Source organism: Trichosurus vulpecula, chromosome 1 (genome assembly GCF_011100635.1).
Source record: "Trichosurus vulpecula isolate mTriVul1 chromosome 1, mTriVul1.pri, whole genome shotgun sequence".
In the NCBI taxonomy this organism is placed as follows: domain Eukaryota; kingdom Metazoa; phylum Chordata; class Mammalia; order Diprotodontia; family Phalangeridae; genus Trichosurus; species Trichosurus vulpecula.
The window spans coordinates 338,831,301-338,848,059 of NC_050573.1; the positions used below are offsets into that span (position 1 = coordinate 338,831,301).

General features: G+C 33.3%; 1 protein-coding gene across 1 annotated transcript in view; it reads left to right on the top strand.

The window, feature by feature from the left end:
* The window catches only part of DNAH5 (dynein axonemal heavy chain 5), a 314,391-nt gene extending 300,257 nt beyond the window's left edge, over nucleotides 1-14,134 (top strand). The window contains exon 80 of the mRNA XM_036745231.1: nucleotides 13,983-14,134. Coding sequence (XP_036601126.1) covers nucleotides 13,983-14,134 — 152 coding nt within the window. The remainder of the gene's footprint in view (nucleotides 1-13,982) is intronic.
* The last annotated feature ends 2,625 nt before the right edge of the window (nucleotides 14,135-16,759 follow it).

Sequence of the window (16,759 nt, forward strand, 5' to 3'; positions counted from 1 at the left end):
AGATCAGGGGTGAAACAAGGATGTCCATTATCACCCCTGTTGTTCAATTTGGTATTAGAAATGTTAGCTGTAGCAATAAGAGAAGAAAAAGAAATTGAAGCAATAAGAATAGGCAAAGAAGAAACTAAATTATCACTTTTTGCAGATGATATGATGATTTTCTTAGACAATCCTAGAGAACCAAGTAAAAAACTACTCAAAATAATAAACAACTTTAGCAAAGTTGCAGGATATAAAATAAGCCCACATAAATCCTCAGCATTCCTATACATTACTAACAATGCCCAACAGCAAGAGATAGAAAGAGAAATTCCATTTAAAGTTACTGTAGACACTATAAAATATTTGGGAGTCTATCTGCCAGGACAAACCCAGAGCCTATATGCACATAATTGTGAAATAATTTTCACACAAATAAAGTAAGATCTAAATAAATGGAAAAACATCAGTTGCCCATGGTTAGGCCAAGCTAATATATAATAAAAATGACAATTTTACCTAAATTAATTTACTTATTCAGCGCCATACCAATCGAACTACCAAAAATTATTTTACAGAGCTGGATAAAATAATAACAAAATTCATCTGGAAGAACAAGAGTTCCAGAATATCTAGGGAACTAACGAAAAGAAATGCTAGGGAAGGTGGCCTAGCCATACCAGATGTTAAACTATACTATAAAGCAGCAGTCATCAAAACTACTTGTTACTGGCTAAGAAACAGAGTGGTGGATCAATGGAATAGGTTATGTACACAAGACGCAGTAGTCAACAACTATAGCAGTCTACTCTTTGATAAACCCAAAGAATCCAGCTTCTGGCCTAAGCCCTAGCCTTTTTATCAGGAAGGTCTGGAAGTCCCTTATTTCATCGAACATCCATTTCCTTGCCTGAAAGATTATGCTCAATTTTGCTGGGTAGTTGATCCTTGGTTGTAGTCCAAGCTCCTTTGCATTACAGAATATTATATTCCAAACCCTCTGATCCTTTAATGGTCCTGTGTGATCCTGACTATAGTTCTACAATATTTGGAATATTTCTTTCTGGCTGTTTCCAGTATTTTTTCCTTGACCTGATAATTCCTTGATGTTCTCTCTTTTCTATTCTATTTTCTATTTCTATTTTATTTTCAAGAGGTGATCAGTGGATTCTTTCCATGACTATTTTACCCTCTGGTGCTAGAACCTTAGAGCAATTTTCCCTGATGATTTCTTGGAAGATACTGTCCAGGCTCTTTTTTTTCATCATGTTTTTCACTGGAACAATAATTCTTAAGTTATTTCTCCTGAATCTATTTTCCAGGTCAGCTGTTTTCCCAATGACATATTTTAGGTTTTCTTCTATTTTTTCAGTCTTTTGATTTTGTTTGACTGATTCTTGTTGCCTCATAGAGTCATTATCTTCTACTTGCCCAATTCTAATTTTTAATGAGTGGTTTTCTTTAGTTAGCTTTTGTACCTCCTTTTCCATTTGGTCAATTTTACTTTTTAAGGAGTTGTTTTCTCCACTTAGGTTTCGTATCTTCTTATCCCTTTCATCAATTTTGCTTTTTAAGGACTTGTTATTTTCAGGGAATTTTTTTCCCATTTTGTCGATTGGACTTTTAAAAGAATGAATCAATTTTTCTTCTACCCCTCTAATTTGCCTTTTGAAGTTCTTTTTGAGTTCTTCCAAGAATGTTTTTTGGGCTTGAGTCCAGTTCATATTCCTTTTTGAGGTTTCAGATGTGGGTATAGTGTCAATGCAGTCCTCTTCTAAAGTTGTATTTTGATCTTCCCTGTCCCCATAGTAAGACTCTATGGTCTTTGCTTTTATAAGGTGCTTTTTCCTCATTGTGACTATTTTTTTTCCTGGCTTTTATAGTGGATCTCTGCTTCTGGGGTGTAGGCTGTTCTGTCCCACACTTCTTTTGCTGGGGGCTAGGGACCTAGTTACTGGATTTGTGGGCTGTGGCTTCTGGTTCTGGTGGCTATAAGCTATATAATGTTGTAGCTTACCTGTTGCTGAGCTGGAGTTGGTTGGTGTGTGTGAAGGCCAGGTGAGGTCTTTCTGTGTTTCCTGGGATTACACCAAAGGTTGTGTTGTGAGGTGTGGAGTGGGGCGGCCTGGCCACTGTAGGTCTCCTCCTCCACTATGGCTTCACTAGAGGATGAGTAGGCTCAGCTGTTGTTAGACTTCCATCCTTGCTGGTGTCTGCTGATTCCCCTGGCTGTGGAAAGACACACCTGGGGTCCTGGTGTTGGTGCTTGCCAGCACTAGCATCCTGGGGCTCAGGATCTCCCACTGATCCGCTGAGGTTGGGCTTACTGCTGGTTTGCTGGGATGCCTCCTGACAAAGCAAGAGGGACCTTTCCCATTAATCCCCCTAGCCTCCTGAGTCAAAAGATTGTTGTCTCTCTGCTGGCTCCACTATTCCAGGATTTTTCCTGGGGCTATATTCTCTGGGCTTTTCAAGGTCAACAAGAGAAGGTAAGAGTGACTTACTATTTACTCTGCCATCTTGGGTCCCAGAAGTTTAAATAGATGACTTTCAAACATCAGATTTGTGGGAAGATAGCCCCAGGATTTGTTGCTGCTGCAGGCCCTTGCTCATCATTTTTTATAGCACAGTAGTATTCCATTACTTTTATGCACCACAACTTGTTACACCATTCCATAAATGATGGGTATCGCTTCAATTTCCAATTCTTTGCCCCCACTAAGAAAGTTGCTATAAATATTTTTTGTACAAATAATTCCTTTGCCTTTTTTAAATATTTTTTGGATTTTGACCTAGTAGTGATTTTGCTGGATCAAAGGACATGCACAGTTTGGTTGCCCTTTGGCCATAGTTCAAAATTGCTCTCCAGAATTGTTGGAGCAGTTCACACCTCCACCAACAGTGCATTACTGTCCCAATTTTCACCCATACCTTCCAACATTTGTTATTTTCGTTTTCTGTCATATCAGCCAATCTGATATGTGTGTGTGTGTGTGTGTGTGTGTGTGTGTGTGTGTGTGTATTCTATATCTTATAGCTACTACTATTATGGCATGTTTTTGAAGGTTGATGATGCTCAAATATTGTCTAAGTGTAACTATTACCCCTCGTTTTACCTTCTTGGTCATTCTCACCTTGGGTTTAAGGAAATCAAGGGCTATACTATGATATTTTAGTTACTAAATCTTTAATTATAAAAATTGCAATGTTATCTTTATTAATTAATTATATTTGAGCCCCCATGTTAGATTATTAAATATTTATTTCATTAATGAGGAAATTTCTTTTCCCATAAGCTTTTACATATCTCTCTTTATATAAAGCAGACCAATTTCCTAGACTTCAGTAAACATTTTTACTGGCTATATTAGCACTTTAACAGCAATAACAAAAATAACAAAGTTGTTTACAATATATTAGCTGTGGGAAAGAGAAAAGCAAGTGCTGTCTCTAAACAAAGCTATTTGTTTTTATTCTTCACTTTTCAATTCTGGAAACACATTCCCACCATTCAGTTCTCTCAGGATACAAATTAAGTTTTTTTTTTTTTTCAAGAATTTTCTTCATTTTTCTTCACAAGATAAGGGTTTAACTCAGTTATTTCAGGTAGAAGTTCTCTCATTCCTTTTTCATCTGTAATTTCATTGTCTCTCTTCATCTATTATAATCTGTCTAGAATAACAGTTTATCTTCTAATCACTCAGTGTTTTATTGTATCAATGATAAAGTTACAGTACCTATATAATTTATTACATATAAATTTATTACATATACAGTACCTATAATTTATTTAAGGATTTTGAAGCAAGTAGTATATTATCATCATCAAAAGAGTTGTAGTTAGTACAAATACTATTGATGTGCTTCTGCTTTTTCATTCAATATAGCTTCATATTTGCACATTTTTCTGTAGTCTAATAAAATTTGCAATTTATTATAGTACATAGGCATATGTTATGCCTGTTGGCTACAGGTTTATTTTTTTAAACCATTCTCCAATTATTGGACATATCGGAGGTCTTCTAGTTTTTTTTAAACTGTGACAAATAATATTGCTATGAATATGTTTAAGCATTTTCCAATTGTTGGACACTCTGGAGTGCTTATAGTTTTTTTTTAAACTATGACAAACAACATTGCCATGAATATTTGTGTGTAGATAGGACTTTTTCCTTTTGGCATAGTCCTAATTAAGGGAACATTAGGAAAGGGGATAAAAAACCAATGCCACTAGCACTGTAAGCATGTATCTTTATATCTACGGTTGTGTCAGCATTGACTTTTATGATTTTTGAACATTTGCCAATTTTAATGGATGTAAGGCATTATTTCAAATTTGCTTTAATTTGTATATTTTTATCTTGTGAGAATTTATACAATTTTTCAGGTGGTTATTGAAAATCTGTTTTTCTCTTTGGAGAAGTGATTATTACAATATTTTCTCTAATTATCTTGGAATAATTTTTTCCTTTTAAAATTTGTGCCAAATAATGATAGATTTTAAATCTCTTTATTCCTGGACATTTTTACAGTGTTGGTCTTTCTAAAATTATGTTGAATAGTAATTATTATGTTAGCCTTGATGAGGTTACTCTTATTTCCCCCCCATTCTTAATCAGAGTTTAAGCATAAATATCTATCCAAATAATGTTATTTATATTTTAATTTGTTGTTTTTTTGTGCAAACATCTTTTATATAACCTAATCCACATATATTTTCCTATATTTAATTGTATTGATTGAATACCAAGAATTTTCTTTATTTCTGTATGATAGCTCTGTCATTTAATTTTGCTCAATTTTTATGATTAAAAACCTTCAAATAGCCATTAATCTTTTAGAAATTATTGTAGTATATTTTATGAGAAATGAACCTAGTTTCATTTTCACCATACTTCCTTTTCTTCCCATCAGCTTTAATTTAATTATCAATTCCTTCAACTGCATTATTTCACTGGTGATTTATTAAACTCTAGTCTATTATGTCAGTTTCTAATTTGGGATTAACTTTTCCATTCCGTTAATCTGTTTGTTCATTAAAAAAATCCACTACCAAATAATTTGGGTAATTATTACTTTACAGTGTAATTTTTGGTCTGGCATTGAAAATCATGCTCCTCATATATATATTTTTTCCTCTGCAATTTCTCTTGGTAGTCTTGTCCATCTGTTCTTTTATGTAAATTTAATTTAATTTAATTCTACAAAGTAGCTCACTGGTATTGCTTTAAAATTTGTGAATTAATTTGGGTAATTTGTCATCCTTATTACATCACTTCAAACTTGCCACATAATTTGAATAATATTACAATTATTATTATTTTTCTCTATTAAATTATTTTATAGTTTTTATGTAAGTCTTATGTATAACATGGTAGGTTATTATCCAAATATCTGATACATATTTTATTTATAGAAATGGTACTTCTTTTTCTGCCAATGAAATTATTTTTGTCAGAGACAAGTAAAATGCTGATGATTTTTATGAGTTTATTATATGTCATTACCTGAGTGCTGAAGTAACTTGTATCAATTAATTTTTATTCTTTAATTTCTTGAATTTTTAATAGTGTTGATATTTTAATACTCAGGTTGAATAGTAATGATGAGATTAGCTCTGATGAGGATAATCCTGATTTTCCCCTATCTTAATCAGATAGCCTCTAATGTTTCCCTTTTACATATTTAACTCTTAGTATTTTGAATCATTTTCTATCTATCTTAAGGAAAGAAAAATTATTTCTATTCCTCTTCTTTTTACTGTTTAACATAAACTAGGGCTTTTATTATTTTTTGTTGTTGTTTAGTCCTTTCAGTCTTGTCCAAGTCTTCATGACCCCATCTGGGATTTTCTTGGCAAGTATACTGTAGTAGTTTGCCATTTCCTTCTTTAGCTCATTTTATAGATGAGGAAATGGAGGCAAACAGGGTTAAGTGACTTGTCCAGGGTCATACAATTAGTAAATTTCTGAGGTCAGATTTGGATTCAGGGAGATGAGTCTTCCTGACTCTGGGCCCATTTTCCATTGTGCCACCTAGCTGCTATATAAATCAGTGCTATAGTTCATCACAGGTTTTTTCCTGCATCTTTTATCTTTTTTTCTTATTGATATTATTATTTTAATACTTTTCCTACTATCTTACCATCCTTACAATCCTAAAATAAATTAATTTGAGAATGATTTTTATGTTTTGGTGTATTTTGTTTGCTGGTATTTTAATATTTTGCATCAATGTTTCTTAATAGAATTAACCTATAGTTCATCTTCTGTGCTTTGTCCTTGACTTGACTGGCAATCAGAATCATATTTGCCTCATGTAAAGAGTTGCCTTGATGATACACACACACACACACACACACACACACACACACATATACATATACACATATGTATATGCATACATGTGTGTGTGTGTATCACAGTTCTATCATGGACAAGAGTAAAGAACCATAGATTTAGAATTAATATAGTTATAGGTTTAAATTCTATCTTTGCTAGTTGTTTGACCAGGGGAAAATTACTTAGCCTCCGGGATCCTTAGTTTCCCCATCTATAAAACAGAGATAATAATATCTATAGTGATTTTCTTATAAGATTGGTGAGAATTAATTGAAATAATCAGGTGAAGTGCTTTATACACCTTAAAATGCTTTATAAATATCAACTAAATAGATTATAGGATAGTGATATTTATTCTTCAAATACCTGATAATGTTCACATGATCCTATGGGGACTTGGTAACTTATTAATGTTTGATCTCTGCTTCTGCTTTTGTTTCTTTGGGTCTCTTTCTCTCTCATTCTTTTCCTTCTCTTTCTTGCATTCTCCCTTTATCCCCTGCCTTCCTCTACTTCTGAGACTTCTCTGATTTCTTTTTTTCATATTTTTGTATTTTATAGTTTTTGTAAATATTTATCTATTTCTTTTACATTCTTGGTTTTATTGAAATAGCTTATGGTTTATTTTTCTGTATTCATGGTAGTCTCTTTTCTGTTTTTAATAGTTTTCTGTTCTTCTTTTGATAAACCTTTCTCATGCTTTAAAATATGATTGCTTTTTAAACTGATTTTTATTTTTTTCATGTATTAAAAATTTTGTTTTATTTATTACATACTTTTTACTTAGTTTTATACTTTCATAAATTGATTTGTCCAGTTAATTTAACTGTAAGCTATTAATTTTTTATTTTTTAGGCTCCTGCTAACACAAGCATCTAGGTTATAAAATTTCCCTTAGTACTGCTTTGGTTGTATCTCATGAATTTTGATGTGTCGATTTTATATTGTTGTTGTCTTCAGTATAATTTGTGATTGATTTTTTTCATATTTTTCCTTTGTTATAAAATTATTTAGAATCAATTTCTAGTTTTATACCCTTGCAATCTTTTGGTCACTTTTTTCTTGTACCTACATTTTGCAGTCAATATGTATTTTCTTGATAATTTCTTTTTGGATTTATCTATCCTATTTTTTGTGTACTACGAATGATCTTTTTTGTGTATGCATATTCTATATACTTTTGAAGACACATATTCCATATTTTTCTCAAATCCAATTGTTTCATCATCCTATTAATATTAGTGATTTCTTTCTCATCTACTTTAAAAAAATTCTCTAATGCACTAATGCACTGTTGAGATCTCTCACCGATAATAATTGACTTCATAATTCTTCTTTACAGCTCAGTATTGTTTCCTAATTTAAGTGTTATGCCACAGGTATACAAATGTTTAATATATGCATTCCTTCAATGCTAATTTTAACTTTAAATCTTATGTAGAATCATAGTATCATAAAAATAGAGCCAAAACAACTCTTACTAACAACTCTTACATCCAATCCACCCTTCTCATTTAAGAGTTGAGAAACTGAGGGCCATAAAGTTTCAATGACTTGACCAATGCCACACAGAGGAAATAAATAGCATAGACTTAGTAACATATTGTTGCATTTTGTTTTTTATCCCATCACTATCCCTTTATATTTTTTATGGGGAAATATAATACCCTTGAATTTATATTCAAAGTTACACTTGTCAAATTTGAACTTCTCTCTGTAATACTTTATTAAATTATATTATTTTGTGAGATGACATCATTTTGCTTATTTCAGATACTATTCCTTTATCAGCCTAAACACACACACACACACACACACACACACACACACACACACACACACTCTCTCACTCCTGCTATATACAGTTCCTTCATTTTATACTAACTTCTTAAATCTTGTAAAAATTCAGTGATTCCCCACCCCCACTCATTTTAGATAGGGACTTTGTTCTATGATACCTTTCCTTATGTCATCATCCTTATTGCCTTGATAAATCATAGACCACAGACCATACATTTGATCTCACTTTGTGCAGAAACTGAAGACTAGTGTTTATTGACTTGCCCACTATGATCAAGGTAGTATCAAAGCATCAGATATGAGATTTGAATCCAAGTCACCTAACTCCAGAGCAGGTACTCATTCCATGGTACCATGCTTCTTCTCTGCTCTTTTATATGTGTTTCCCTTTTCTGTCTTCCTTCTTACATATATTCCTTGTCAAGTTCATGTTTCGTTTACTGATAAATCAACACATAATGCTACTATTTTCAATTGCCCACTAGTAAATCATAGTTGCAAAATAGGTGTTGTTTAAAGACATCAGTTTTTGCTTTTTTTTTTTGTTTTTCATGTCAAAAGCAATTTTAAGGTTGCCCCTAAAATTCACTGGGAATTTTGAATGATAATTTAAAAATCTTTTTAAAAAGAATGATCATACTCAGAAGATGGTTTGGGGATAAACTGTTAAATCTCATAATTTTGAAAGTCTGAGTTATGATGACTCTTAGCCCCAAAGTCTAAGATAAGAATTCTCTTAACCATAACTTCTGACCTCTTCCCTAGTCTCTTGGTAATCCCTATTTTAGAAGTCTTGCCTCCAGAAGTCAGAAATTAGAAGACTGACAGATATTTTCTCCCCTTTCTGAATTTAAGATAGGAATGGAGATAGTAGTTCCTTTAGTCACTGGATAACTCTGTAAGACAAATGATCCAAATTGTATTATGACCTGTGATTTGAGGGGCTTAGTTTGACGGTTTTTAATATGATAAACATGTGGCTAATAGTTTCATGTTAATTGCTTCTCTCAGCTTTGTGAAATACTGAGGACATCACATTTTTAGAAATAAAAACTAAAGGTTCTTTTGTCCAAACATAGGTTTTTTTTTTTACTTACATCAGTATTTTCATTACTTTCACTTTCCATGTGAAAAAGTATCTGATATAAAATGGAATAAAAATCCTTTTCATACTGTATGTCTGAAGATTTTTTCTCAAGTGATTTATAATTAAACTGTAAAATCTCTTCAAATTTAACATTGAACATCCCAGTGTGAGAATAATAAAATAATAATTTTATAATAAAGTCAAATCTTGATTATTCAAAAAAAGATTATTCAATTTGTCGATGAACTGTACTCCCCCTGCCAGGTATCAGTCAGGTTTAATGCTCATTATCAGCAGGTAGAGGAGGCAATAAAACCAGCAGCAGAACTAGTGGCTGATCTTTGAGTATTTTTTTTGCCTTTTCTTTAAAATGCATAGTTCTCTTTTTTTTTTTGCTCTAAACAGATGTTAGTAACAGTCTATTTTGAAAAGTACTTTATTTTTCTGTGTCTGATTGATAATGTAACATCTCTTTTAAATACCAGCTATGGGGTATGGCTATCTATCTACATAAACATAACGTTGCTAATTATTGAAGAACACTTCCAGTAAGATTCTATAATTACTGATCTGATTATTAATAGTTTTCATAGTATTATTTAGGAAAAAATTCATTTTAAATCCACCACCCTTGAAATAGGGTCACAGTTTATGTTCTTTTCATAGAAGCCTCATAGTTTTGTTTTGCCTTTTAAAATACACATTAACTATCCATATAAACCAGCAAGTCGCAACCTCCATGGCCTTCTGTTTCATGTGTAAAATAAGGAATTTGACTTAAATCAATGGATTTCAAACTTCTTCATAGAGGTGATATCATTTATATTAAACAAAACTTCATTGGAACCTTTGAAATAGAATTTCAAAATAATGTCGAAATGTATACTTCTAAACCATAGTGAAAAAAAAAGCATGGTCATGTCAGTGGATTAGTGATACCATCAATATGGGCATTTCCTCCATCAATGCCATCCATCTTTTCTTGTCCTGTATAATTCTTGTCTTTGCTTTTTGAGGAAACCTCCACGCGGAATATACTCAATATACTTGAGGTCTTTCTTTTGTTTAGTTCTCTATTAAATTACATGGCTGTACTGGAGCACTTCATCTGTCCCTCGCATATTTAAGATCTTGCAATTTTATCTGATAAGTACAATCGTAGAGATAACTTTATGCAGTGATTACTCTTCTGATTATTGGCCTCAAATGCTTGCCACAGATGTTTGCATTGTCATGTTGGATGCCTTCCATGAAACTAAAATGAAAGAAACATGAGTGAGATCCTCCAGATCTTTGCAGATGACATTATGTTGATTGAATCAAGGCTGAGAGTATTACAGTGCCTACTTAGTAATTGCTCTCGAATACATTCACACACAGACACACACAAAACTAAATGATTTTTCCATTATCCATACGTATTATAACATAGAGTTGGGTGGTTAGTCCATTGAATTAGTATGTCAGTTCATATATTCAGGACGTGCTAAAATGGCTCTGGAAAGGACAAGCTGGATGATACTTGGAAATTTTCACAGTGCTTTTAATGATTTAGTAATTTAATCCTTGGAGCAAAGGCTTATTATTTATATACAAATTTTCTGAAAAAAGCACTATGATCACTGATTTGGATTCATCACCACTTTTAAGCTATCAAAGTTGCACCCAAATGACTGGGAAATGGAAAGACACATGGTGGGTGCAAGTAAGCTGCTTAAGCTAGGGGTTAGTATGGAGGAAATGTATCCTTTGAATAAAATGGAGGACAGACTGTCTGTCCTTGTGTCTTAACATAAGGGTGGAGGATGTTTGAGTAAATTAATCACCCCACTTGAATTAAAGTATGTTATAATGCTAAGCTCTGATACATTTCTTAGGTGAGAAAATATCACAATTACTCAGAAAGTGAGGCTCAGACAGACCCTTGAATAAATCATAGTTGGTTTGGTTTAAATTAAGTGCTCACACTGTTCCTATTGGATGAGTGACTTGTGTACATCCTAAAGAGTTTAAATAAAAGGAGGTGCTAATTCATAGCCTGAGGAGAAATTTCAGGGGTTGAGCAGCGAGTATATTACAGTATCTACTGAAACACAAGCCCCTGAAGGTGTACGTGGGCAAAAAAGAGCCCCATCGGTTGGAACTTTTCCAGCTTCTTCAGTCCTTAAGGAGTTATAATTGTTATCATCAGACTCCATCTTCTGCTCTGAGCTGCATATAGGCTGATGGACTCCTCAATCTTTTCTTCACTATAGCTCAGTCTTATTTCGTCTATCTAATTCTACTGGTTACCTCTCTCTTTGGCCTGGCCCTTGAAATCTCTCCTTAGTGGCAAGTGACACAACCTTTTTGAACCAGTTTTCTCATCTATAGGGATAATAATGCTGTTACTCCCTACCTTACAGGGCTATAAGGAAAATATTTTGTAAATATTAGTTTTATATAGATCAATACCCACATTAGCTATCAGCATAATATATTATTATTATTGTTAATAGCTATTTTTGATAATCTTAGGTCTTCAGGATTGTGGTCATTATACTACCCCCATGTGTCCATGGAAAAAAAAAAGTTTACTGGATTAATGTATCAATAAGTAAGCTAAGTTAGGATAAGAAGTTGAACAGTCTATGGGAGGAAATTTTCAACAAAGTGACTCATAACTAAAACATTTATAATCCGGCAGACCACCTTCCTATATCATCCTTTTTTCTCTCTCTCCCTCATTTTGGATCCCCAGACTTCATATTTGAACATATTTGACTACTTTTATCCACCTACACAATATATTTATTTTTGCTTCCAAAATTATTTGCTTACCCAGGGGTGATACTTGTGAGTCATCCATGATGTAGTTTAGTGTCTGTTGGCACATCTATTAAGCACTTCTACTTGCTGTGGTTTCTCTTCCACTTATAAATATTTGTCTCATGCTGTGATTTGGCATGGATACTTTCAGTTCTGGAACAAATTTTTTTAAAAAATCCAGTTGAATAAATCTATTGGAAAGTTTTTGTGAAACAAGAGTCTTGAAAATAAAGATGTTTTAAATTCCATTTCACCTTTTAATGAAACGTAAAAGCTTTTGTGCTTAATCTTCCATAAATAGATGGCCAAATTTCCATACTGCGGAGTAAATCACTATTACACTTTGACATTTATCTGATCACAATTTTTTATGATTCCATAATTCCTGATGTTGTATGACTGCAATTCTTATTCTTCATACTCACTGGAGTCTCCTTATCCTTCAAGCTTCTCTTCTTTCCTAGAGCATGTTGTTGTTTGTCTTTCATTCTTGATGAGAACCAATGATATCACAAGGATGATGTCTTGACTTGAATGTGAATTGGATTTAACTGAGGCAGAGCCATGCAAAGTCATCAGCTTCACTTTCTCCTCCAGAATCATTAGTGGCAAGACAAAAGTCAAGATGACTAGTGATGGCCCAGTCCTAGATCATAACTCCTGCACTGGCCACACTCTTCTCCCTTCCCTATCTTGAACCCTTGGTGAACCACCTCAGTTCTACACTATCTTCTGCTCTCTAATCCCTTACCTCATTGTCCTCACCAACTTTCAACCCTGGATTACTCCTACCATTCACTTCCTTTCATTCTAATCACATGCTACTAAAAGGAGGTGGAAGAATCATGAAATCATACAATAAATTCCACTATAAATCTATGTTATTTTTTTAATCTGAACTGGACACTTCAGCAGTGTACACATTTGCTATCCAACTCTCCTCAGAAACCATTCCAAACTTTCTCATCTTCTTTAGACTCCCACAACAGTCTTTCTTCCACCATTTTAGCTATGAGAGCCTCAAATAGTTGGCCAAGGCCAACTTGTCTATATCCATCATGAGTACTAGCTCTTTATGACTTCTCCAACAAATTGGCCCTACTATAATCCATAGTCCTTCTCTTGTATTCAATTTCTCCCTACCTACTATTTTCCTTCAGCTTCCTACAAATTCCTTTAGAAACAATCCATACTTGATGTCTCCTCTTCTTTAAACCCTCTATAATCCTGCTCCTGACCTCATTCAACTGAAACTACACTCACCAAAGTTATAAGGGATCTTTTAATTGCCTACTCTAATAGAGATTTCTCAGTCTATATCCTTCCTGACCTTGCTTCAGAATCTGCTACTGTTTATCACCTAATTCTAGATACTCTCTCCTTTCTAGGTTATAATGACACTGACCGCTCCTGGTTCTCCTCCTACATGATTGACTACTTCTTTACACTTTCTCCTTCTTCTTTATCGAATCTTCACCCATACTAGCTCTGTGAGAGTTGGACTATACAGTGCTCAGCTTTCCCTATATTCCAACTCTCACAAAGAAGATTATTGAACACACAGGCACTAATGAGATCACCAAGTGAAACTGTGTAGAGAACAACAACAAATAATAAGACAGAACACTGGGGGACACCAATGGTTGGTGGATATAACAGATGTAATGTAACATCTAGAGCTGAATACTAGGGGCAATTAGTTGAGTTCATGGTGACACAATTGTGTTTTACAATGCATTAATGGCTTTGATATGTAGGAAAGTTTGAAATGCCTATTTTACCACATGAAATTAGCTGCCTCCTCCCACCCCCCACTTCCACCCTAGAAGAATTCACTTATTTTTTTTGATGAAACCATTTTATAATGAATGTATAAAATATTTCTTTACCCTGACTAATAAGCTGAGTTTTAAATTTCACAGATTTCTTATCATTTGAAATATTTTTTCTTTTAATTTTTTTTTAAGGTTCAAGAGATTCCCGCATGTACTCATGTCCAATTTACAAGAAGCCAATCCGGACAGATTTGAACTACATTGCAGCAGTGGACCTTAAAACTGTCCAACCCCCTGAGCACTGGATACTTCGTGGGGTGGCCCTTCTTTGTGATGTCAAGTAATATTCAATCATTTTTCATAAGTAGTTTTTCAGTATTTTCTACTTAGGAGTTTCAAAAGGACTAATAAGGAAGTAAGCATTGTTCCCACTAAAGTACCTGGAGGAAAAATATATTCTACAGGGTGTTCCTAAAGTCTGGACGCCTAGGCAAAAATGCATATTTTCAAGAAATGAAATGAATGAAATTTTCAACATTTTGTTTAATTGGAATATTAACAAATAACATCTTCAATATGATTTCCATCATTTGTAATGCAAAGGCTGATGGGCTTTGCAAGATTCACGTGAACTCGATGCAATAACTCCACATTGCCATCAATTTTAGCACATTCACTCTTTATGCATTCGATCAAATGTGTTGCATCTGTGATTTGCATTGAGCACACCTTCTCCTTTAGCATAACTCAGAAAAAAAAGGTCAAGGGGGCTAAGGTTTGTTAATACTCCAAATATTTCAAAATATGCATTTTTGCCTATGTGTCCAGACTTTAGGGACACCTTGTACAACAAATTATCATAACAATGATTCATCTATGCATGTTGTAGCATATAAATAAACCCCCCCAAATTAATGAAGTACAAGTCTTCCCCCTCCTCAGCTACCTACTTATATTTGACCCAGTTCACTAGTAGTGACCAATCACTGTTTCATTCAAAATTTATTCAGTGATTTAAAGGGAAGTAAATGACCAATGATAATTACAACCCACTTTCTAATGACTTGTTGTCCCCAAATACATTATAAAAGAAAAATTAATTGGCTTCATACTGTTTAACCAAAGATTAAATAGGTGAGGTAGTCAATGATTCTCTCTATGTATTAAGAAACTTTTCTCCTATTAATAGTGTGCAAATGTGAACCATAGGGTCTGAGGTTTCATGGGAAGTGTATGCTACTTTTGCTTTTTTTTTACTTTTAGGTCAATGGATTTAATTTCAGGATTTGAAGTACCAAATTAAAAAGATTTTTATTTTAAAGCATGGGCTGGGGAAGGTGACACATAAAAGACAGGACCAGTGGTATAGTGGAAGAAGCCTTCAGGTCAAGCGATCTAAGTTTAACTATGAATTCTGCCACTTGTTGGTTGTTTGGGTGAGTCATTTAATCTCCCTGAGATTCATTTTCCTTGTATTTAATATAAGAACAATACTTACACTACCCACTTTACAGGATTGTTGGGAAGAAAGCACTTTGTAAATCTTAAATAACATTAAAAGGGAGGTTTTTTAAATCAAGTAAAATGAAGGATAGATGAGAGAATTTTTAATCGTAAATGCTTTACCAATTTAAACTGTGATGGAAATATTGCTGAAACCTCCATATTCTTTTTTCCCTTAAAAATGTTTTTCTCTATTGCCTTTAAAAAACAATTCCTTTTATTTCTGATTATTTTATTCATCTTCTTTCCCTTAAACTTCCCTTAACTAGAAATGTTTTGTCTAAAATATACTAAATATCTGACATTTATATAGTTTTTTAAATTTTACAATATATTTTATACAAAGCAACTCATTTGATCATCACAACAACTCTGTGAGGGAGGGAGGGTAATGCTAGTATGTATTATTCTTTTAAAAAAAATAAATGAGGAAGCTGAAACTCAGGGAAGTAAAGGGACTTGCCCATGACACAGTGTCAGACAAAGGCCTTCAACCCTGACGTCTTCTGACCCCAAGTCCTGTTTTCTTTTCACTATATGATGCAACATTTCTAGTCAATGCTACTTTAGACTTCTAGTTCATTGGACAAGATTTAGTTTATACATGTTGCTATAGTTTATAAATGTCATAGTTTAGGAATTGAGCAAGGAGTTACTATTTCCATACTAATGGGGTAGGGTGTGTGTGTGTGTGTGTGTGTTTGTGTGCACACATAGTTGTCTCTGATGATTGTGGATGAGAGTAGCTGTATGTTATTTAATATGATATGAGGTAGGTTTATGGGGGCATTAGTTGCATATACACAGTTGGGTGACACTGTTATCTGAACACCTTTCTTCTACATTAATAAATTGATTTTCGTAAATGTATACCTATCTTCTGAACAAATGATACAAATTACAACAACACAATAAATGATTATTTAAAAAAATGTTTGATGATTGTTTGAACTAGAATTGATTCTTATTAGGCATGGAATATTTGTAACATCAAGTCCTGAGATAAACTTTGACAACCTGAATATTAGGCAAAAATCATAGCACTTGAAAGTGTATAATTAGTATCAATTTGTAAATATCTTTATATATTTATCCATAGATATAGGATCCCTAAAAGAGCATCTAGGAATCTATAGGAACAAATTCAGTAATGCATTTTTATAGAGTTATCAACTGGCTCTAAGGGTTCATAAAATATTTATGTGCAGGAATCATTGTAGCTAGTTCAGTTTTTAAGCATTAATTAAATTAATCAGTTTATTATATTCTATTGCCAATTTTTTAGGTTGTTGCCCCCCTTTGTCTCATCTGTCTCATTACTGACTGAGCCTTATCTGATGGCAAAAGTATAAAAGTCTTGTATTTCCTTCTGGGGATTTATTGAAATTCTCTTGGTTCAAAACTCCATTAAAAAATTTAGCGAAAACACATTCTACATGTAAACATTCTAGCTGAAGGAATCAAAT